This window comes from Anastrepha obliqua, chromosome 2, assembly GCF_027943255.1.
Source record: "Anastrepha obliqua isolate idAnaObli1 chromosome 2, idAnaObli1_1.0, whole genome shotgun sequence".
NCBI lineage: Eukaryota > Metazoa > Arthropoda > Insecta > Diptera > Tephritidae > Anastrepha > Anastrepha obliqua.
In genome coordinates, this window is record NC_072893.1 from 124519251 (window position 1) to 124545022 (window position 25772).

The following is a 25772-nucleotide window of genomic DNA, read 5'->3' on the forward strand; positions in this document are numbered from 1 at the left end:
GTGTGCTTGCTTGTGTGAATGTGCGTATTCAGCACGCTGAACATTTTTTTTCGGATGAAGCATAGCTAAAAAATTATAAAACGAGCTATTTCCTACGGTATTAAATAGAAAAAAAAGTCACTTAATTTAACTATTGAAAATTAAAAAAAATAAAGATTATAATTTTAGATATAAAATCTCACTTGCCATATTTAACGAACCCGACTTTAGCCTGATTTTTGTATCTCATGCAGCTTTTTTCTCTTTTTTTCTTTTCAGCTCTCCAAGCGCGTGAAATACTGGAAATTCTGATTTCCATATCCACTTTACACCACAAAAATTTCAACTAAAGTCAGATTTGATTTTGGCATACTTACTAAGCAAGCAGAGCTTAAGAAAAAACACTCAGAAATTGTCATCAAACTTCGACCGAAAATTTTCGTAGCAAATGCAAAAGAAGAATATCCCATTTTCAACTCTGTACAGAAACTCACACGTCGATATCTGCGGAAACTTTTCCTACTCTTAACACATTTTAGCCTCTCCGCACTAACCTCACTGGATAGCAGCTAATCATCAAGCACTCGCGTACAATGTTTCACAACTCCATACAGGAGTCGAGACTAAACAATGCGTATAGAAATAAAACGATATCCGCAACAACGACAACAACAATTACATCAACACCACGCACACATGGCAGCAATGCAAGCGGCGATCGAAATGCCTGTCAAACAATCGATATACGCAAGTTGGCAGCAACAGCGGCACAATTAGAAGCGGCCAGTAATGGGCAGCGCAACGAAGCAGCAGCAGCAGCAGCAGCGGAATCGACGTCTCGGGGAGCGTCGAATGCAAATACAACAAATAATTACATCAACAGAAGTGGCAGCAACAGCAGTGGCGGCTATGCAGCAGCAACACGATCAAGGTTGAAAACAGCAGCGCAAACAGCAACAACTACTAGAGCAACAACAGCTGAAACTGTAACAATAATACCAAATAATCTAGCAACAATAACAAGCACAGCAAACGACACAAGAATGGCATCAGCGGCGGCAGCGGCATCGGCAATGCGTCACCGAATGGCGGCGGCGGATAATGGCTTGGGTGGTAGCAGCAGCAATGCCGGTGGCGCGGTTGTGCTCAATATCGGCAATGCAGGCTACCAGCAGGATGCACTGCAGCGTCATGGTAGCGCGCACAGCAATAGCAGTGCCACCGGTGGTGGTCAGCATCGCACAGCACGTGGCAGTGGGAGCGGGCGCAGTCGGAATAAGCAAAGAAAACCAAGTTCCTCAAGTGCCAAGGGTGCTGTTGGCGACAGCACAACAAAAACTACAGCAAACTCAAAACCCATAACATCAACAAGCAGTAAAAATCCTACCAGCAATAAGTCAAGCGCGCCGCCATCAACAGAAGTAATCACAGCGGACAGGACGGTTCAGCGCTCGAGCAGCAAACGCAGCGCTGACAAGCCAGCCAGCAGTCAGCAACAGCAAAGCAGTGGTGCGACGACGTCGCAAAGCCGTTCACCGCAACCAAGTCGCCACACACGCCAATCGCAGTCGTCCTCGTCACGCGAACGTTCACGCTCACGTTCGCGTTCACAACAGCGCAGCGATGAAGAGCGCGTCCCGCGCAACGAAGTTCGAGACGATGCAGCAGTGAATAGCGCTCGACAGCGACGTCGTCACGGTGGTAGTCGCAATTCGTTGGCAAGCGTGGAGCAAGGCCTTACCGGGGATTCGGCTAAAAGGCGACGCCGTGATGTTGAAGAAGAAGGGGACTCCTATACCTCTTCGTCCGGGTCGAGTTGTAATGGCTCGTGCAGTTCAGATGATGGCGATTCGAATAGTTCGACGTCGAGTGGTGAACCGAATTTGCCGTATCCAGGATTTCCGGAATTCTCTTTCAGGTTTCTCACGCAGAACTGGGTGTTGCGCAACTGGTGCTTGCGGCTCATCACAAATCCATATCCTTTTCAAAGAAAATGTGCTGTATTTTATTTCTTTTTTACAGAGAACAGCTCTTTTTGCCACGCTGTAGTGCAAGCAAAGTAAGTGTGTTTTTGCCTCAAAGTATGCAATACCATTTTTGTAGTGATTTAATTTATACACTTGCACCCTAACACCGGTAACTGCAGTCATTTTGTTACCCCTAAAAAAACTTTCATATCTGCATGGCAAATATGCCAATTACTTTTGACCCTAGAAAAGGGCGCTGAGTCAAACAAAAGCCAATTCATTCACTCTTCGCTGCGTTAAGAAAATTTTGTGTGCGCAAATTTCGATCTAAAAGCGGCACTTATTTTCCCCCGTTTCTCCTCTGACCAAAACTAAACAAAGGCGGCGTAGGTAACAGCGAATAATGAAATTCAAAAAGAATGCCGAGGTGGAGAACCAGATTCTTTGCCCAATTTAGTTGATATGCCAAAACAAATTTGCTGAGCATTGCTTCACCACTTTTTTCGTTTGCACATCTGGGACGAGCAGTTGGAAAGAAAAGTGCACATAAATCAAATAAATTAAAAGTTAATCAAAAGCGATTTGAGGCAAGTGGCTGAGGTGGAGCAAAGAAATTGTTGGAAAATATGTGGAAACGAGTGAGTAGAAAGCAAAAATGAAGGCAAGAATTTCGTGAATAGAGTGGAGAGATAAAAGAAACGAAAGAACCCCGTAAACAATTTGACTGAGTGAATGTAGTAAGAATGCGTTTTCTGCTTATCAAATCAAAACCATTGGAGAAGAGAGGTAGGTAGGAGAAGAGAACAGTCCAGGGAAAATTATTGGGAAAGCTTTGGGTTTTAATAACAAATACTGAACGATGTGTATTTGGAAATTTTTAATATTTAATAAATGTACCTCTTCTTCTTGGCGATTGGCACGGAAACCGCTTACATGATTTTGGCAGAGTTTAACAAAGTGTGCCAGTCGTTTCTTTCTCGTGCTAACCGGCGCCTGTTGGACACGCCAAAATCCCTCTCTACCTGATCTTTCCTACGAAGAGGAGGGATTCCTCTTCATCTGCTACCACCAGCTGGTACCGCATCGAATACTTTCAGAGCCGGAGCCTTTACTTCCGTCTGCTAAAACTCGTTTAGAAATTTCGGGATTTTTCAAACTTTAAAAAGACGAAGATTGTGAAAAAAATTATTTTTTAATGCCAAATTTTCGGGACTACCTTATGAGATTTGGCAAGACCTCTCAAAATTTAGTAGCTAAAAGAGATTTCATTAAATAGTAAGATTTAAAAAATTTAAGAAAATTTTGCAAAAATTCCGAGAACCACTGGCTCTGCTGGCGTTAATAGAAAGTTTTTTTTAATTTTATTTATTTAATTTGTACGTAATATTTTGGAAAAAAAGTATTTTTTAATTATTACTTACGGGATTTTGTAAAACTTTTTAAAATTTAGCACCTAAGTGAGATTTTATTGAATAGTAAGATTTAAAAAAATTAAGAAGATTTTCCGAAAATCCCGAAAGCCACTGGCTCGGTTAGCGTTAATAAGAAAGTTGTCTCTTAATTTATTTCATTTAACTTCTACGTAACATTTTTTAATAATTTTCGGGACTACCTTACTGGATTTTGTAAAATCTCTCAAAATTTAGTAGCTGAGTGAGATTTCAAGAAATAGTAGAATATAAAAAAATTAGGGAAAATTTTCCAAAAATCTCGAAAAAAACTGGCTCTGCTGGCCTTAATAAGAACGTTTTTTTTAATTTATTTCTAATACTACGTTCAACGATAACTCTAAATTTTCCCAAAAATTCTAAAATTTCTAAAAGCAAGCTTTGTTACTGTCAGACTGCGCAGTACACTTTCGTTTTTGCGTAAATTTACACAAAAGTATTTTCGATTTACTCTGCTGAGGTGAGACGATTTTCGTGCAGAGTCTTGTTGTCTGGTTTGAGTTCGTCGGGAAATGTCGGTAAGTTTTGTTAAACCCACCAGCTGTGGCTGGAGTTGAGATATAACTAAAAACCCTCTTTGCGGTCCAATGTGCCACGTTTTCGGCATCGGCTACAAGAAAAGAAATATGCTTGCAAAAATATGTGGCTAACCTGCTAGGTGGCACTGGTTTCGAGTTGAAAGAGAACGTAGAAGAGAAAAATGAGATCCAAGGCTGTTAATAGGTTAGGTTGAAGCGGTTGTCCTGCAGGACACACTCAGGCTCATAGCTCATTGTGATGCCGCAAGGGGAACTTGAATAAGATTCTCAAGTATCTGCATAATACATTACGCACAAAAATAGCTCCTCTCTTATGTCTCATCTCATCTAATCTATCTTTACTCGCAGGAACTCTAAGCAATACCGCCAAAATAGTCCGTAAATCGAACTGCGAGTAATCATCTTATTTCTCAAGGAAATGTTCATAGTACGATAATTTCTACTCAAAGGGATTTAAGAATGGTGTTTAAAGCCCTAAAGACGGTCCTAAAGAAGGCCCCAAAGCAAGGAGTGGCAGCCTTTTGAGTCGGAAGAGTAAAAAAACACAGTTGATAAAATTGCTTATTAATGACGATATTGCTTTGGAAATTGAAAATGAAGTAGTTTACCGCTCTGAATATCTTCTCCAAACAGAATAAATGCTTCCTAAACAAAAAAAAACAATTCTTCTATCAAAACATAGGCTTCCCTTTCCTTGTAGCTTTAGGTTCAGCGCATTTAATTTCGCAGCGATATCCACCATAAAGTAAAATTTTTGCAACCATTTGACGTTCTCTAATTCAGAGTAATTAACGCTTTTTTCGTTTAGGAATGAATGTATTTATTTCATTCAAGCGCACCTTACCTTTGGAAAGTCATTGCATTTTATTGTGAACAAATAGGTTGGAATACTTAGTCCCCATTTCGTTTAAGAATTCCTTGCAGTCGGTGACTGAAAGATAGAAACAGTGCATAATCCTCTTTAATCTATTCAGAATGATTTTTAAATGTAATTTTCCGTTTTTATAAAATAAATAATATTTGCGTATGGAACTGAAGAGCCACAGCTACACATCCAAAGACCAGTTTGTGGTCCGCGAAGAGTGGGTTGCCAACCCCTACTCTAAAGTAATCTATAACTGCCAAGCCACCTTGCCTCGTAAAAATCTCATAATAGTAAAATTGTTGGCACTAAAGGAAAGTAAGATTTCATCTCAAGAGCTGTAAAGCAGGAGAGAAATTGTCTTTAAAACGAACTAGGAATAGTCTTAAGAGTTTCAAACAGATTTCAAAACAACACGTAAGCCAAATTTATTTTTATTTATTTAATTGATTTAAGTTGGTAACAAATATTGTTTCTGGTTATGCGCTCTCCGAACAATCTTATTTGAAAAAAGTTTCACATCACATTCAAGCTTGAGCCACCATTTCTGGCGCATTATAGACTATTTTTTTCTCTTATGTTCCAGCGCCAACTTTCGACTTTGCAGCATTACACGCTTGACATATTTAATTGGTTAACGTAAGTCACTCATAGTTTGCAAGCCAAAAAGCTTAAAAAAGCGAAAAATGCAAAATGTTTGCGAAAATGAGAGGAAAAGTAAAAATAGCTACCAATGCAAAAAAAATTATATACAATATATTATGTGTATATGTATGTGTACCTAGGCAGCTAGACGCCTGAAAGATATACAAATTTTATGCTAACTATAAGAATACATACTTGTGTATGTATGTGTAGGTATGTAAGAGCAATGCCAGTAAAAAAATTTGTTGGTAAAGTGAAAAGCGAAAAATAGTAGCAGCTCAAAGGATATTTGTTGCATTTCAATAAAGTGAAAAACGCTTGCCAATGAACGGCCATGGCAACCACACGTACGCACACATATACACATATACAGTGGCGAGTGCATGATGATCTTTTTTTTTATATTTACAATGATTTACAAGTAAAGTTTTTTCTTACTTTGTATATTTTTTTTGGAAATATTGTTAATTATTTAGCCACTAAATAAGACTTTTAAACTTTATACAAAATTTTAAAAATATCAAAAAAATTATGAAAATTTCATTTAGACCATTTTCGTGAACGCAGTAATGTGACTCATGAAATTTTAGTCATCTCCATCATCTTGGCGTTACAGTCCGCCATTCTTCTCGACAGTCCGCTTTCGCTCTATGTTGTGAGATTTCAATATTTCGTATATCGTCTTCCACGTCTTGAAACCATCTGCTCCTTGGCCGGCCTCTCCTTCTTGCTCCTTTAAGGTTTGCTTCAAATACTTTTTTGGTCGTTCTTTCGCTGTTCATTCTTAAAATATTTGTGAATTTATAAAACGCGTTATATTTCCTCCCGCGATTAAAACACTGAGCGCGTGGTTATCCCGTATACGGCGTGTACCGTCTTTTAATCGTATAGAGCCGAATATTCTTCTAAGAATTTTTCTTTCAAATCGCATCACAAAATTCATGTCATTAACTTATTATCGACCTTGTTATAATTATGTACATCTGTCGTTTTTTTTTCTTTGATATCAATGAAGATTTCAAAAATTTGATATAGTCAAAATATGCTCTGTTAGCTGCCTCAATTCGGTCTTGTATAAATAAGGGCATATCGTTATTTATGCTGAGTACTTTGCCTAAGTATTTAAACTCTTGCGTGAACTCAAAAACATAACTTCTGATTCTGATGTGACTAATGAACGGATCGTGTCACGTACTTCGCCTTTTGTTCATTTATGAAATGTTAGTAAAATAAGTAAATTTTAGTAAAAGAAGCAGTCGCAAAAGCGTTTGAATTATTAATAATTTTTTAATTAGTTTCTTGTGAAGAAAAATGAGAAAAGAAAATTTAAAAGAATCAGCTCCACTTTTTATAAATCTTAAGACGACCGAACTAATAAATAAATACCAGCAATTACAAGTACACCTCATCTGGGTTGGCAAGTCGCTGAGCCTCAGAGTTGGTATTTTTTCGAGCGTTCGTTAAGTGTCATTGAGCTGTATACATCATCGATTACTAAAATGCGAAGGTAGCCGTTGTGCTATTTTTAGAGTCCGGAAGGTCAGATGCGAGAAGCACATAGAGTACAGGTCCAAGAATACTTCCTTGAGGAAGCCCGGAATTTATTGGCTTAAGGCTTAAATAAGTTCGATCGCGCTTGAAACATCTTTTGTTAAGATATGAAGCTAAAATGCCCAAAAATTCTTTCGGAAGCAAGATCTTTAGCTAATCGAGTAGTCCTGCACGCCATAACTTATCAAAGGCCTGAGCAACATCGAGAAATATGGAAGAGTATATTTCCTTCACTTCGATTGCGTCGCCTATTACGCTTGTGATGAAATTCAAGGAGTAAAAAAAATTACTTAGTGCCATACAGCAGGTGTAACTAATAAAGAAAGCCGCAAAAAAAAACAATTTCGAAATTCAGATGAAAATTTTGTGAATTTTTCAAAAAAATTGTGAAACGTTTCAAAGTTTTATTAAGATGGTTTTGGTTGAAAAAGTAAAAATATTTGAAAAACAAAACAAACAGTTTTTTTTTAATTTTAACTCGAAAAAATTTGAGTTGTTCAAAAAATTTTAGAACATATTAAGGTTTTATTAAAATGGTTTTGTTTGAAATAAAAAAAATGTTAGCTCGAAAAACATTGTAAATATTAAAAAAACAATCGTGCTGCCCACTGTCTATATATACATATATACGTATTGTACCAACACTTTTTTCGGTCATTTCATAAAAAAACTTACCAGCACTAACAATTTGTGTGGACAAACTAGCGAGCTGGTAACTGGTCACTGGCAAAGATAAGCGCTTATGCAGCTGTATGCGCTCATGTGTACTTGTTTGTGTATGTGTGTGTGGTTGTGTAGGAGTATGCGCGTCTGCTGACAATAAATGCCACTACCAGCTACTGATTTCCTTGCAATTTGTTGCTGCTTTTATTGCTTGCACCGTTGACTACTTGCTGCTGGCTGCTGGCTGCTGACTCCTGGGTACTCAAGTTAACTAAAATTAAGCAACAACAACAACAACAATATGCCTCACCATAAACTCCAGTTTTGGCTTGAACTGCTCTGCAGCCTGTTTGTGCTTTGTTACACATAACTGCTTCTACTTTTTATGTGGCGGAAGCGGAAATAAAAATCAGCCATAGTGGAACATATTCCTTTTTTTGTTTGCTGCTTGCGAGTGTGCAAGTTCACTACAGCGTAAATATTTTGCTAGCGACAGCACACAGATTTTTCAATACGTTCACATGAATATGCGAGGTGGCACCGCTTTTACTTACCTGTTTGCACTACGTACCTATGCAAGACACGACATGTTTGCTGTTGCATACATTTAGGATGCGAAATATTGTTCACGTATTTTTAACGAGAAGTTTTTGCCGTGGGTTTTATTTTATTATACCTTTTATTTATAGCATTTTCCAGCACATTTAGCTTACGCTTTCCGTTTTTTTCATTTTTCCACTTTTTTATTCATTTATTTTTCCTATTTTATGTTTTCTTTCATATGCTTCGCTTTTATTTAAATCGTGTTTTTCGGTTTATTTTATTTCAACCGTTTCCTGCCAAGGCCACTGCGTTAATTGGAGAATCTGTTGGGAATATTTGTTTACTCTTGGCATTCTTTTAGTTCATTTAATGATTTCATTCGTTATTTATTACAATTTTATCTTTGACGGCGCAGGATATTAAATTAATTTTTTTACACCCAGTGGTGGTAGAAAGTGTTGAGCGTTGAATGCAAAAGAAGAGTAATATTCTTAAAAACTAAATAAAAACTAAGTTAGTTTAAAATAAAGCATGCCCAGTGACGGGCATCTCAGCGTTCTCTGTCCAATTCACAAGAAAGGGGGCACACGACGGCGCAAACTACCGGGGGATAAGCCTCCTCAGCGTCGCATACAATGGAATGAATGGACGAAACACTCGTTAACAAACTGATTGAGCCTTATAAGTTTGGTTTTAGGGCTGGTAAATCTACCATCGACCACATATTCACATTACGCCAAATCCTGCAGTGGACCCAAGAGAATCAGATGAACACCGATTACATTTCGTCGATTACAAAGCTGCATTCGACAGTACGATAGGGAGACATGGAGTATGGAGTATGTCTCCATGTCTGAATTTTGTATTCCCGTAAAGTTCATCCGGCTTTGCAGGATAACCCTAACAAACACCACCAGCGCAGTGAGAATTGGCAATGATCTTTCGAAGCCATTTGAAATGAAGCGTGGTTTCAGACAAGGCGATCTCTTATCATGCGATGCTTTCAATTTCATGGTGGAGAAAATTGTTTGCGCCACAAACATCGACATCTCAGGCACTATTTTCTATAAAAATGTCACGTTGCACGCTCACGCTTATCATATCGACATTGTTGGCATTAGTCAGCGGGCAGTCATTGTAACTTTTCCCAGTCTTGAAAAATAATCCCATCTAGTGGGTCTGCGGCAAACGAGGGCAAGACAAAGTAGCTTGTGTCGACAACCAACAAGTCAACGCGTGTCGGACAGCTGGTTACGGTTAACAATTACAAGTTTGGTGTAGTCAAGGAACCAGCATAACACCAACAACAACGCCATCCAAGGGATCCAGCGAAGAATAACTCTTGCACACAGGTGTTACTGTGAACTGGGTAGGCAATAGAGAAGCAGAGCCCTCTCTCGATACACGAAAAAAAGCTCTACCAATCGCTCATCCTCTCGGTTTACTATACGGCGCTGAGTTCTGAACATTAACGAATACCAATGGATGGTTATTAGGAGCTTTCGAAAGAAAAATTCTTCACAAGATCTATGGTGCGATTTGCGTGAACGATGCATGTCGAATACGATGAAACCATGAGCTGTACGTGATCACGATATCGATTCGATCGATGTCGAAGGTTGCTCAGCAACGCTAACAGAAGATAACAGAAAATTTCCCAACAAAACGTCCAGTTTTTGGTCTGCCAGTATATCTCCCTTTTTCTCACCTCGACAGAATCAGTTTCTTGAAATCTTGTCGCCAATTTTTGAATTTTCGACGATTATTTCCTTCTCTGAAAGGCTCCCACAGCTTCTGGAATGAGGATTAAATCGTAAACTCAGCTTTTCTGCGTGTGTGCTGATCGTTCAATGACCGGTAAACAAGGCTGCCAGTATAGAAATTTAATGGTGAATTGAACTAATTTCCATAAGTTCAACTACTAAGCTTGTGAAGTCTGTACGAGCTTCCATAGGTACGAAAATTGAGATGCGTATTTGAAAGATTCATTTAACTAATATTTTATTGCATTTATGGTTCTGCGTTTCATTAGAAATTAGTGCTACTACCATAAAGTTAATAAAGAAATTTAAAAGAAAAATGTAAAAAACGAAATACTACCAAAATTTTAAATATTTTCATCCAAAAATGCTTACAAGCGTAAATTATGCATATTAAACTTCTCAACATCTCTTGCTCTAACTGACTTCCGTGATGCACTTTCGTAAATGAGTTATATACCAGAACACATACATGTACAGTGAGCGTCAAAATACAGTGTACACTATATGTTGATAAGTTTTGACTATATATGTCTTATATAGGGTTTTTCAGTAAGAGCGCTTCAACTTTTGAACTTTTTTGAATAAAACACAAACGGTTTGACTTTTTTAACTAATTTTTTTTTATTATCGAGTTTGAACATATACATTTAAGTATGAAATTCGATTTCTTTTGCATGACCACCGCGTGCACGTTTTACGAAGTCCAATCGTTGAACCCAATTTTCGACCACTCTTTTGCATAAATCGGCCGAAATTCCAGCACTTTCGCGTTCAATATTGGCTCTGAGCTCACAAATCGTCGCCGGCTTGTTACTGTAGACCAATGACTTCACATAACCCCAAAACGGGATGGCTTGTTAAATGGACCGTAAAATGGCCGTAATGCTCTTAAAGTAGCAGCAACAGAACGATTATTTTCATAAAAAATTTGCACGATTTGCAATCGTTGCTCAAGTGTGTAATGTTCCATGATGAAATGTATACTAATGAAGTTTACAAATGACAAGCGAAAAGTAAAAAATATTGCGTCGTTCGCCCTCCCTATCGGAAAAAAGTTGAAGCGCACCTATTGAATAACCCTATATTAATTTATTTTGTAATTTGAATTATCTTTTCATAAAAATATAGTTCATACTACAACAAGAACCATATAAAGCAAAGTTTTGAACTTTGTATAAACTTTGAAATTCGCCTAATTTAAAAATTGTAAACATTTTACACAAAAATTTTAGAAAAGTTTCAGGTGAGCAATTTTATAGCTCATGAAATTCCATTCAACGCCTTCAAATTTATTTTCATATGAAAGAAAGCATCCAACACCCTTAGCAGAAAAAAATGCCAAAAATTAACGCAATTTTAAAACTAGTTGAGACTGAAATTCAATGGGCTATAAAATTGCATACCTGAAATTTTTCTTAAAAAGTTGTATGTAAAAATGTTGAAATTTTCATGAAAATTTACCGAATTTTCATTTTATATAATATATTTTTTAAGTTTTTATAAAAAAAAATTTAAATTACAAAGTAAATAGTCAAAACTTATCCATATTTGGTGTATACTTTACTCTGTCGCTAACAGTAAATGTATATATAAGCACAACTACATTTCCTACATGTGGCAACATCATTTTGCCATTGCGGCACTATTATTCTAGCATCATGTTGCTTTATTATTACTGCTACAACGGAATTTTGGAAGTTGTCGGAATTGCATGTAAATATTTTCAAGCGTAATGCGCTGAGACTCACTCTCGCACACACACAAGCACAAACTTATTTACCGCTTCCAGCAGCGTATGTGGGCTTGTGCGCCTGTGTGCGGCTATTCTTAGCACACGTAATGTACAAAATTTCAATTTGCTTGCAACAGCTGTGTCACATGCAGCAACATACAGCATACAATCTCGTATTAACAACAATTTAAGTGGCAGGCGAGCGAGTGGATGAGGGAGAGCAGGAAAGATTTATGTGAAAGACAGTTGCATGCTAACGGTAATATGAGTAACTAAGCATGTGCTTAGATGGCAGCATAACAACAACAACATCACTTACATGTACCTATTTTACAATAAGTAAGTAGTGGTGCTCAAAGCTTTATGTAACAACAACAAATCAGCGACTAAGAAGAGCAACATTTGTGATTTGTGCTGCACTGGCGATGAAACCTTGTCGCTCTTTGCTAAGCGTTTAACTCGAAAGATAACAATAACAGTTTCGAGCAACAATTTCGTCCAGCATTTTCTAAGCAACATACAACAGTGAACAACTACAATAACAACAACACGCAAAAATCTCTTGAATGCCACTTGTGTCGCAAACAATCTGGCACAAATGAACTAAACGAAGTGCAACAATTGCACATTGTTGATTTTGTATTGTTTTGTTTTGTTGTTGTTGCTATTGTGAATTCATTCTCTTCAAATATATTACATTCATTGTGGGTCTCTGCTGCTTTGTCATTCTCTAACAATTCAAGCAATTTTTCTTATGATTTTTGCTTTGCTTGTTATTTTGTTACGTTTGATGTCTGTTGTTGCTTCATTTTTGGTACTAACTGAATTAGACTGATTAATTTGTTGGTATGCTGAACATATTTAAAAGAAAAAAATTTTGACAGATATTTAAAATTTAAAGAAATAAAAACAAAGTAAAAAGAAAAAGCACCTGCACTATTTTTCACGCGCCTCGCACGCGTTCTTCAATTCTCAACGGGATTATGATATATTTTTTTATTTGCCGGACGTTTCAAGCAAGTCAAACACATAAATAATAAAAAAACAATACATGCATAAGCGAGCCGGGCTATTAATTTGTGCATTCCTCCTCCATAATCACTGAAAATCTCAACTGTCTTCTGAAAAAATTAAAAAAAAATTTACATTTGAGTTTATTACGATAATAATCCTAATTATTAATACTATAATTAGGAATAGGCTGTAATTCTCAATAGTCTTCCGAAAAAATTCGGATTTTTGTTTATTATGAGCAGAATAGGCTAATTTTTTCATTCGCCTTCCATACCCATTGAATTCTGAACAGGCTTATGAAAAAAAAAATTTAGGAAATTTTATAAGTTTACTCGTATTATAATTTTTTCTGTTTTCATTTGTTTTCCCCAACCACTTGAATTCTCAATTGGCTTATGAAACACTTTCTTTTTATCAATAATGAAAAACTGCGAGCTGTGCTATTGCCTCTTCTTCGTCTTGCACAATCACCACAACTCTCAACCGGCTAATGAGTGAATTTTTCCATGCCGTAAATATATTAGTTTGGGGAATAAGTTCGTGGCGTTTTTACCGAAGACTTATTTAAACAAAAAAAAATAATCATATCAAGAAGTTAATCAATTATATATTCGACGTTGCTTTTTACAACCTCCTCCCACCTCCCGACCAATTTGTTGATGCAGTTCCATCAAAAATCGCTTGGTCTGGTGTCAAAAAAGTTGTTGCGCCAGTTTTAAAGACTTCTTTGTTATGGAAGATAACGCCCTTCAAATGTTTTGACAGGGAGCTGAAATGATGGTAATCGATCGATGCAGGGTCCGGAGAATACGGTGTATGCTGAAGGACCTCTCGGTCGAGCTCCTGGAGTGCGGCTTTAACGACTTGTGCAACATGGAGCCTGGCATTGTCGTGAAGGAGTATGATTGGACCATGTTGATCAGGTCTTTTCTGTCAAATTCGTCATTCCCGCGGTGTATCTGGGCAATGTAGAGCTCTTTGTTAGCCGTGACGTTCTTTGCGAGCATTTCCCAGTCCCACCAAACAAATATCATAATTTTCTTTGGATGAAAATCTTGCTAGTCTCTCGGCTTTGGCGTATCTCCTGGAGCCACCCACTTTCTCTGCTTCATACGGATATATAGGTATGATTTATTAACTCCCGTGGCGATTCGATACAAAAAGCGCCGTGTCGCTCGATGGCATAAGAGATGCTGAGGAGCAATTTGAAGGCGACTTTCTTTGTTTTTTTCGTTGAGCTCGTGAGGCACCTAAAATAAATAAATAATTGGCGCGTACACTTCTGTTAGGTGTTTGGCCGAGCTCCTCCTCCTATTTGTGGTGTGCGTCTTGATGTTGTTCCACAAATGGAGGGACCTACAGTTTCAAGCCGATTCCGAACGGCAGATATTTTTATGAGGAGCTTTTTCATGGCAGAAATACACTCGGAGGTTTGCCATTGCCTGCCGAGGGGCGACCGCTATTAGAAAAATGTTTTTATTAATTTTGCTTTCACCGAGATTCGAACTAACGACCTCTCTGTGAATTCCGAATGGTAATCACGCACCAACCCATTCGGCTACGGCGGCCGCCTCGTGAGGCACCTAGGCTCCCAATTTTTCGGTAAATCGCATTGAACGAAGGTGATTGAGATTCGTTTTATGATCGCAGTTTATTTTTTTCGTCAATTCATGACAGCTTTGGTGACCGTTCTCCTTCAAAAGTGATTTGAGACGTTCTTGATCGAATTAAGAAGGCCTTCCGCAGCGAGACGTGTCATCGATATCAAAGTCGCCATTTTTGAACTTTGCAAACCATTTCCGGGATGGAAACTCGCCTATGACATCTTCTTCATACACGTCGCAAATGTCCCGGGCTGCATCGAGAGCTTTTTGACCTCGAAGAGAAGCAAAGAAGAGCAGATGTGGAAAATGTTGATTTTTTCCCCCTGCACGAGTATATTCCATTTCTAAACCTCAAAATTAATCAGAAATAATAGGACTATGAATAAGTTCCTTGCGGTTTTACAACAGATGGCGTAACTTGATTATTATTCCATCGATCCACATTTCCAAACATTCATTGGAGAGCTACTGTCGTAAGGCACAAACGTCAGTATAAGTTTTTTATTTGAAGCGTAAACAACAATATTTTTACCACACTTGAAAATGTCGAATTTCGTGCCAAATAATGTGTTTTTGCGGGGAATTCTTCTTCATTATTTTAATATGAAGAAAAAAGCAGCCGAAAGTCATCGTATCTTGGTGGAAGTTTATGGTGAGCATGCTCTAGCTGAGCGAACGTGCCAGAAGTGGTTTGCACGCTTTAAAAGTGGTGATTTTGGCTTGGAAGACGAAGAACGCGAGGGTGCGCCGCCAAAGTTCATGGATACCGAATTGGAGGAATTGCTCGATCAAGATCCGGCTCAAACGCAAGAAGAGGTTGCAAAAACTTTGGGAGTTGATCAATCAACCATTTCCAAACGTTTAAAAGCCATGGGAATGATCCGAAAGGTAGGCCATTGGGTGCCGTATGAATTGAAGCCAAGAGACGTTGAACGCCGTTTTATGGCATGCGAACAACTGCTTCAACGGCACAAAAGAAAGGGTTTTTTGCATCGAATTGTGACTGGCGATGAAAAGTGGGTCCATTACGACAATCCAAAACGTCGGGCAACGTATGGATACCCTGGCCATGCTTCAACATCGACGTCGGCGCAGAATATTCATGGCCTGAAGGTTATGCTGTGTATCTGGTGGGACCAGCTGGGTGTTGTGTATTATGAGCTACTGAAACCGAATGAAACGATTACGGGGGATGTCTACCGACGACAATTGATGCGTTTGAGCCGAGCACTGCGAGAAAAACGGCCGCAATACGCCGATAGACACGACAAAGTTATTTTGCAACATGACAATGCTCGGCCACATGTTGCACAAGTGGTCAAAACATACTTAGAAACGCTCAAATGGGATGTCCTACCCCACCCGCCGTATAGTCCAGACCTTGCGCCATCCGATTACTATCTCTTTCGATCGATGCAACATGGCCTGGCTGACCAGCACTTCCGTAATTACGATGAAGTCAAAAAATGGATCGATTCGTGGATTGCGGCAAAACCGACCGAATTTTTCACAAAGGGAATCCGTGAATTGCCAGAAAGATGGGAAAAAGTAGTAGCAAGCGATGGACAATACTTTGAATATTAAATTTGTAACCATTTTACGTCAATAAAGTTTCAAATTTCGAAAAAAACCGCACGAACTTATTCATAGTCCTATAGAAATCCTGAGAAATACAAATAACATTGTTTTGTTGAGCAGAAAGAATTCTATCTCATTAATACTTACCCTTTGCCAAACAGCAAACAAATCGTTGTAAAATAAAAGAGAATATAAAAACGAACTTATTATATAAATATAAAAATGAACTTATTCCCCAACCCAATATATACTCGCCTGATTCACTCTACTATACTCCACCAATATATTTGGTAGGCAGTAACTCTTTCTACTTCTTTCCTTTGGACTTGCATGGTCGTAAAATTTGTAGCGCAAAAAATCAGTGAGCAGATGATGGAATATATTTTTTTATATTCCTTGTTATTTCAATACCTTTTTTGCTTTTAAGTCTACATTTTTTCAACCTAGATTTTTGTGTACACAATTTTAAGCTCTAATATTTTTCAATCCTTCGCCCCACAGTCCCCCCTATAAAAAAAAATATTCATCAATAGAAAATAGTTGTCTACAAAATGCATTTTAAATTGACCTGAAATTGGCTTAATTGCCCAGGCGCGTCAAACCACAAACGAGTTACGGAGAGTACGAAAACATCTGATGAGAATGAGAGTAGGCAAGGTGGAAGCAAGAGGATACTAATAGCAATATATAAGTACGTATGTATGTATGCATGCATGTGTGACAGCACTGAATACAAGTGAGGAATTTAGCGATAAATAGGAATTAAAGACAAACCAAGTAGCAGTGGAAATATTAAAATTAAAAATGCGAGTGAAAGCGTAAAAATTATATTGTCAAACGGACCTTTACCTCACTGAGCATGTCAGCTTTGTACGCCCATACATATGTATATAAGTACGGGTAATAAAATATCGATTTGCAACGGCATAGAAACAGAGTTTATATTTCGTATTCAAGTGTGAACACACACACACACACATATATATATATATGGGGCATTCTTCGCCAACCGGACACCCCCATCTGCCCAGAACAGTTTTTATAAAAAAAAAAGAGGTTGTCTGCAAAGTCGGTTTACTGACGATAGTTTAACGTGATAACGTCATAAGAAAATACTGATTGAATGGTTGCATTTTTCAAAAGAAAATTTTAATTTTATTTGTTTGATACATATTTTGTATGGATATAGAGAATGAGTTAACATTAACATAACATAAACTTTAACATAACATAACATAACATAACATAACATAACATGACATAACACAACACAACACAACACAACACAACACAACACAACACAACACAACACAACACAACACAACACAACACAACACAACACAACACAACACAACACAACACAACACAACACAACACAACACAACACAACATAACATAACATAACATAACATAACATAACATAACATAACATAACATAACATAACATAACATAACATAACATAACATAACATAACATAACATAACATAACATAACATAACATAACATAACATAACATAACATAACATAACATAACATAACATAACATAACATAACATAACATAACATAACATAACATAACATAACATAACATAACATAACATAACATAACATAACATAACATAACATAACATAACATAACATAACATAACATAACATAACATAACATAACATAACATAACATAACATAACATAACATAACATAACATAACATAACATAACACAACATAACATAACATAACATAACAAATTACCCCGTATTAAAGCACTTATCAACAGCTTTCATTTGATACCCATATTGTACATACACAACCAAAGGTTACCCGGGTCCACGTTTTGACCTATATCTCGAGACCCCAGTCACGGAGCGGCATGAAAAATATTCTGTACTAAAGCATTCAGCAACAGCTTTCATTTGATACCCATATTGTACATACACGTCCGAAGGTTACCCGGGTCCACGTTTTGACCTATATCTTGAGACCCTATCTACCAATAGGTATTCAAACTATGCGGAAGTCATCTTCAATACCTCCTTAACAATGTGTGTAAGTTTGGTTTAATTCGGTTCAAAGTCACGGTGGGTCCACGTTTTGGCATATATTTCGAGACCCTAGTCATCAATAGGTATGAAAATTACCCCGTATTAAAGCACTTATCAACAGCTTTCATTTGATATCCATATTGTACAAACACATTCTAGGGTCCACGTTTTGGTCTCTATCTCGAGACCCTAGTCACGGAGCGGATGGAAATACTCTGAACTAAAGCATTCACCAACAGCTTCCATTTGATACCCATATTGTACATACACGTCCGAAGGTTACCCGGGTCCACGTTTTGACCTATATCTTGAGACCCTATCTACCAATAGGTATTCAAACTATACGGAAATCATCTTCAATACCTACTTAACAATGTGTGTAAGTTTGGTTTAATTCGGTTCAAAGTCACGGTGGGTCCACGTTTTGGCATATATTTCGAGACCCTAGTCATCAATAGGTATGAAAATTACCCCGTATTAAAGCACTTATCAACAGCTTTCATTTGATATCCATATTGTACAAACACGTTCTAGGGTCCACGTTTTGGTCTCTATCTCGAGACCCTAGTCACGGAGCGGATGGAAATACTCTGAACTAAAGCATTCACCAACAGCTTCCATTTGATACCCATATTGTACATACACATCCGAAGGTTACCCGGGTCCACGTTTTGACCTATATCTCGAGACTCTATCTACCAATAGGTATCCAAACTATACGGAAATCATCTTCAATACCTACTTAACAATGTGTGTAAGTTTGGTTTAATTCGGTTCAAAGACACGGCGGGTCCACGTTTTGGCATATAATTCGAGACCCTAGTCATCAATAGGTATGAAAATTACCCCGTATTAAAGCACTTATCAACAGCTTTCATTTGATATCCATATTGTACAAACACATTCTAGGGTCCACGTTTTGGTCTCTATCTCGAGACCCTAGTCACGGAGCGGATGGAAATACTCTGAACTAAAGCATTCACCAACAGCTTCCATTTGATACCCATATTGTACATACACATCCGAAGGTTACCCGGGTCCACGTTTTGACCTATATCTCGAGACCCTATCTACCAATAGGTACCCAAACTATACGGAAACCATCTTCAATACCTCCTTAACAATGTGTGGAAGTTTGGTTTAATTCGGTGCAAAGACACGGCGGGTCCACGTTTTGGCATACATTTCCAGACCCTAGTCATCAATAGGTATGAAAATTACCCCGTATTAAAGCACTTATCAACAGCTTTCATTTGATACCCATATTGTACATACACATTCGAAGGTTACCCGGGTCCACGTTTTGACCTATATCTCGAGCCCTATTTCCAAAATAAAATATAATCCATGTTACTCGTGATGTAGCTTTCGAATGGTGAAAGAGTTTTTAAAATCGGTCCAGTAGTTTTTGAGCCTATTCATTACAACCAAACAAACAAAGTTTTCCTCTTTATAATATTAGTATAGATATGGTAAATATTACCATACATTTTTTCCTTCATATATAATAAAAAAATTAATAATAATAACATTAAAACAACAGGTATTATTAACAAACTTGGTTTTATTTTAAATTCTTCAAGTATATCAAATTAATAATAATCAATAAGAAGGCATATGCAAATACAAATACGTGAATTTATATATGTACATATGCGCATATACATACATATATACGCTCACTTGAGTAGGGGAGAGCAAGATGTCGAACGTTGCCGTTCGTTTGCTTTGTTTGCTTTGTCGTTCCTTCCGCGCTTTCGCTTGCAGTTCATTCAATGCAATGAGCAAGGTAACACTAATATGAGCAAGGTAACACTAATGAGCAAGGTAACACTAAAGAGCAAGGTAACACTAATATCAGCAAGGTAACACTAATGAGCAAGGTAACACTAAAGAGCAAGGTAACACTAATGAGCAAGGTAACACTAAAGAGCAAGGTAACACTAATATGAGCAAGGTAACACTAATATGAGCAAGGTAACACTAATATGAGCAAGGTAACTACATATGAACAGTAATGAGCAAGGTAACGACACATTTTTTTGTGCGTGCAGCCTGTTAAATCGAATTATAAGACGTTATCACGTCAAAATTTTTCCCTATGCCGAAATAAAAGCTTATGTCAGTACTTTAATTTGTCATGTGGCACTTTTTAAATATTCAAGATTGACCTACTTTTCTAAAGGGATTAATACATCGATCTCTTCTCGATTTTCCCGACATTTTTTAGGCGATAATAGTTCTGAAAAGAACTGTTTGACAGATTTATTTTTAATAGTTTATTCGTTTAGAATTTTCTATAATTTGTTCAAATTATTTCTGTACCGTTTGACATGTGAAATACATCAAGAACTAGTGCTGTTAATGAAACAGTCGAACGTTGCACCAGAATCTCTCTCTCTACTTTTCTTAACAAACTACTTCATTTTTTTTGGTGTTTTCCAACATATTTGTCAATATTCGTCGTCCATCTTGAATATTTAAAAAGTGCCACATGACAAATTAAAGTACATGACATAAGCTTTTATTTCGGCATAGGGAAACATTTTTTTATAAAAACTGTTCTGGGCAGATGTTGGTGTCCGGTTGGCGAAGAATGCCCCATATATATGTATATATATATAAACATGCGTACTTAGTTACACCCACATGCACACTTCTCAGCTAGCTGATATTGCATCAATCTCTTGTATATATACGAGCAAAACTGCTGCATTTACATGAGCTCAATATCGTTTGGATATTGTAAGCAATATGGGAATGGCATTGCCCTGCGGTTCACTGTGCATCAATGAATGTTTTTATTAGCGCCAGCATGACGGCGAAAATTTTATCGAAACGCACAAAGATAATAAGGTGGCATGGGTATGCACGTGTGTGGGTTTTCTGCTAGCATGTGTTTGATCTAATACAGGGTGCTTATGCACGCACATAGTGGAATAAAATATCTTCAACTACCTTAAGAAATCCAGAAAAGTAATTCGTGAAATAAAATAATAATATTATAAGAAAAGTATAGATGCATCTCAAAAATTTCTTGCACAAATTACTACACAGCATTATTTAGCTTTTACCTGCTGATTACCTACTCGAAGTTAAGCTTCTTGAAACTCCTATGTCGATTTGTTGCTATCCTATAAGTGCACCTGGCTACGATCAGAAAGGCCGCAAGGTACTTCAGGTCAAAATTTAACCAGAGGTGAATGCTATGCTCAACTTATCAGAACATCGTTCCTAAAAAGAGAAAATATCGCATAGGATTCCACGCAATCAGACCCAATACTATCCCTTTAGCATTTGTAAGGCATCTTGAAAGTAGAGAAGTTAGTAAAATTGAGTCAAAACATCAAATATTAGTCTGGGGGAAAAGAAATCTATTATTTTTGTGTAACATTTTTGCACAAATGGTTTATGGTCGATCTTTAGCTACTGGTTGATGCTACGACTACACTTCGATTATTTTTGTGATTTTGTTGACATTATCGACATTTTTTTTACATCAAAAATGCCAGAACTGAATCGACGAAATGGTTTTGGTCTTTCACACAATACGCTCGACAGAAACATGGAGGTAGTCACTGATTTTAAAAAGCTCTCACGGTTTTCATACAGAGTGTTATCTTGATCACCAGGAAACTCACTCACTTTTGCATATCCCAAGAACATCTCGTCCCGCTGATCTACAGCTAGCAGATGGCCTTGAGTTAGCAAAAACAATACAAGTACATATACAGTGATACGAGGCCCTTATCCGAGGCTGCTTTTGATTTTTCATTTGGGGAATTTTTCTGTGGTGGATCCCAAACTATACGAAGAACCATTTATGCCGGTTCCTTCGCCTTCTCACATTAGCTCACTCTCACACGCGGAGTTACCCAGAGGATACTCAGAGTAAGTCCGGAAGTTTCGAGCTGCTTGGATCATGTGAAGAAGAATCTACCTGGCCACTTCCAAGTGAATGGCGATCAGGAACTTTCTCCACTTACGTGGACTTCTGGAATCATCCTCCTGTGCGTATGTTCAGCGTACTCCAGTGTGGAGAAGGAAGCAGAAAAAGTGGGACTTACGGTGCCTGCTGTCAACATACAAAGACTCCTCTCGTTTTGGACAAGACGTCACTGTTGGCAACTGCGAATTTGATGTGGTGAAGGACTTTGTTTATCTAGAAACCAGTGTAAACAGCCAGAACGGCATTAGCATAGAGATTAGACGAAAGATAACTCTTGCCAACAGGTGTGACTTTGGGCCCAGTAGGTAATTGAGAAGTAGATCCCTCTCTCGAAACACGAAAACAACGCTGTACAAAAGCCTAATATCACCGTTCTTGTATACAGCGCAGAAGCTTGGACAATGACAACAACTGATGAGAGAGCACTGGGAGTGTGCGAGAGAGCAATTCTCCGAAACATCTTTGGTCCTCTTCGCGTAGGCGACGATTAGTTCCGTATCCGATGGAACAACGAGGTGTATGAGCTAAACCCAGACGTGGACATAGTGAAGTGTATTAAAATACAGCGGCTGCGCTGGTTTGGCCATGTGTCGAGGATGAACGAAATTGCTCCGAAAAAGTCCTTTGAGACCAAATCTCCGTTGGGGAGATCAAGTGAGGCATAACCTGGGAGCACTCGGTATCACCAACTGGCGCCAGCAAGCAGCGAACCAAGCTAGATGGCGCAATATTTTAGATTCGGTTGTAGTGCCATGTAAGTAAGTAAGTGCATATATAGCGAAACCCCCCTTCGGTAAACAGTCGCCATTGTTAGCTGCCCGTGAGAGGTGCCCACTCGAAAGACAGTGATTTAATCCGACAAGTACAATAGAATATGGTATAGCAAAATTGTTCGCCCACGGGAAGGGCCTATAAAGAGAAGTCGCATTGTAATGCTTCGTTAAATATTATCAGAATTTGATCGGTTCCATATTTGTGCAGTAAGGTGTATAAATAATCATACATTTCGACTTAAAGCATATCGGCTTAAATCCCTTGTAAAATTTCATATGTCATCGATGACGCTATTTTTCGTTGCTGGTTTCGATGTCATAAAAAGAGCCACCAACAAACCGATGAATTTATGTTTGTGCAGTCACAAAACAAGGAACAGATAAACAGACGGTTAGCTATACAATTTTATAAGGGTTATTATAGGCGCACACATACATATGCACACATTCATACACATAAGTGTATTTGGCTTCAATATTTTCCACCTTCCGCCGCCTATCTATCGTTTTATGTATTTGCGGGGGAGAAAGTAATCAATGTGTGTAATTATTAACTGGGCAAGCTTTGAGTGCCTGAGCAAACGACATACATACATATACACATGCGTATGTGTGCTTGGATTCGCATAAACTTAGCTTGTATGTGCGCACATTGCATTCACAATAAAGCCGTTGGGAAAAAACGCAAGCAGCGGTATAAATTGTATAGTTAGAACGCAGTCGGGCACGACGCGCAGATCATGACAAATCGGCATACGTATGTGGAATAGATAATGATGCATGGGGCTTGCGCAAGCAAAGTGGAAATACAGAAAACAAACAGCAGTATCTCCAGTTTTTCTGTTGCCAATATGCCAAGTGCTAACCAACATTGAAATGTGGACTGAAATCGTTGATTTTTAGCATGGGAAGGTAATTAGACGCTCCCTGGGGATCTGCTAATGGAGAGCATGAACATTTTTGCGAATTGTGAAATGTGCAATGTGAAATGTGTGCGTCACGGAAACCATGGAAAATTGGCTGAGTTGCTTATATTAGCTAATTGGCCCCCTAGACGTATACTTAATGGCAACTTAATTTCTTTGTGAAAAATATACAGAGTGACTAGAGTGCATAGAAAATGAAGGGAGGTCAAAAAGCTTAGGGAACGAGGAGAAAACAGGGTCGGAACTTTAAAACGAACCAATTTCCTTATTTCAGCCTTATTTCGTGCCAATATGCTTTGCAGAGATTATTTAAGATCTTTAATAAAACTATATGATGGTCACAAAAAAAAAATTATAAATAAAAATAAATACAATAAATGTTTAAAAATCGATAAAAATCATAGAAAAACAATTCAAGTTATTAATATCGATGGCTTAAATGATTATTTTCATTTTCGGAAACGACTAAAAAAAGTCTGAAGTTGTGTAGAGAAGGTGAATAAGAAAGGTGAATAAGAAATCTAGAAGAGAGGAAGTGAATAAACTTTCGTTTAATTTCAGTGTTGTTAATGGCAACGTTGACTGTCCAGTTTTACTTGAGTGGATAAGCCTTAATGTTCCACAAAGAAGCTTTTTTACAGGGAAAACTTTAATACTCAATTTGCAGATAAGGCGCCCAGTGCCAGCGTATTAAGAGGCGATAATTTATTATCCAATTCTTACTTGCTTGATTTTGCTCCATTTAAATCTAATTTTCTAAGAATTTTAAATTTAGTTGCTTAGTATTAAATAAGCAAAAAATAGATAAATGAAAATAAATAAATAAAATTAATTAAATACATAAATTAAAAATAAATAAAGGGAACGTTTAAAAATCAAAAGGAATCTTTATATAACTTCACATGCATATCTTTATCGCAAACATTTTATTTAAATAATTCAAAAGTTAAGTTTTTCATTATTTTCTAACATTTTGCATTTTACATTTTTTCAAATACACCTTTTTTAATTAATATTTTTTTCTTATAATTTCCAAAATAATTTTTTTAATTGATTTCAAAACTTTATTTTTAACATAATTTTGAAACAAAATTTTTTCTAATAATTTCCAAAACCGACTTTTTAAAAACTTTCAAAAAAAAATTAATTAATTTCAAAATTTTCGCTTCTTAAGTTTTTACATAGAGAAACTCATATATATAATTATTTTGAATAAAATGTTTCTTTGATTGCAAGATTTGGCTTTTTACATAATTGCTGGTTAAATAACTTCAAATACAATTCTTATGATCGTTTTTTTTCTTTTCGACGTATGTTTTCTGCCTTAAGCCTAATACAATTCTCAAGCCGCAGAGCAAAGTTAGTGGAAATCGTAAGCAAAAGAGGGTTTAAAAAAGAGAATTTTAAAATGATTTCCGATAGTCAATCAGTCCTCAAAGCCTTAAAAAGCTTTACATTCAATTCAAAGGTCTCTATAGAGACTGAACAAACTTAGACACCTATTCAGGTTTCCCTGATTTGGGTACCAGGACATGAGGAATACGAGAAGCGCATGAGAATGCAAACTTTTTTGCCAAAAAATGGGGTGGAAACGCCATTTATTGGGCCAACCCCATTTTTCAGGTTTAGCCAAAACAACCCAAAATAGGAAATAAAAAAATGGATTCAAATAAAAATCAAAGAATGCTGGAACGGCATTAACGACACCTCCTCAAAGTTCCTAAGCTTTAATAACAACCGAGCAAAATCTATTCTAAAACCTAGGCAAAAAGGGGCTCAAATTACTCTGTGGAGCATTTAGAGGCCACTTTGCCTGCAATAAACATTTCACTACAATTTCAAATCAAAGTGGAGTGATGAAGTGGAGTCCATGTAACCCTTAATAACCAATTGGGAAGTATTAGGTCATAGGAGGCACAGAAACCTAGGCTCGTACCTACTAGAGGACGAAGACTTACAAATGCTCCCTCCTAAGAAGTTGGTTCGATTCCTCGCAATACGAAATAATTAAAATTAGGCGCTTAGGGGCGCAGAATAGATTAATCTGGTAGCAGTGCGCAAAGGCTTTAGCCTAACCCGTGCAGCCATTACCATTACCATTCTCAGATCAAAAAAGTTAAGGTTTGTTCAAACCTTCAAAATAGATAGGCAAAGTCAGCCTTAAGTTTTCTCCCATAATTCGTTTTTCATTTTG

General features: G+C 37.4%; 1 protein-coding gene across 1 annotated transcript in view; it reads left to right on the forward strand.

Moving 5' to 3' along the window:
- Positions 1-271: 271 nt before the first annotated feature.
- Positions 272-25772, forward strand: part of LOC129237458 (uncharacterized) — a 205043-nt gene continuing 179542 nt past the window's right edge. The window contains exon 1 of the mRNA XM_054872231.1: positions 272-1954. Coding sequence (XP_054728206.1) covers positions 573-1954 — 1382 coding nt within the window. The 5' untranslated portion in view covers positions 272-572. The remainder of the gene's footprint in view (positions 1955-25772) is intronic.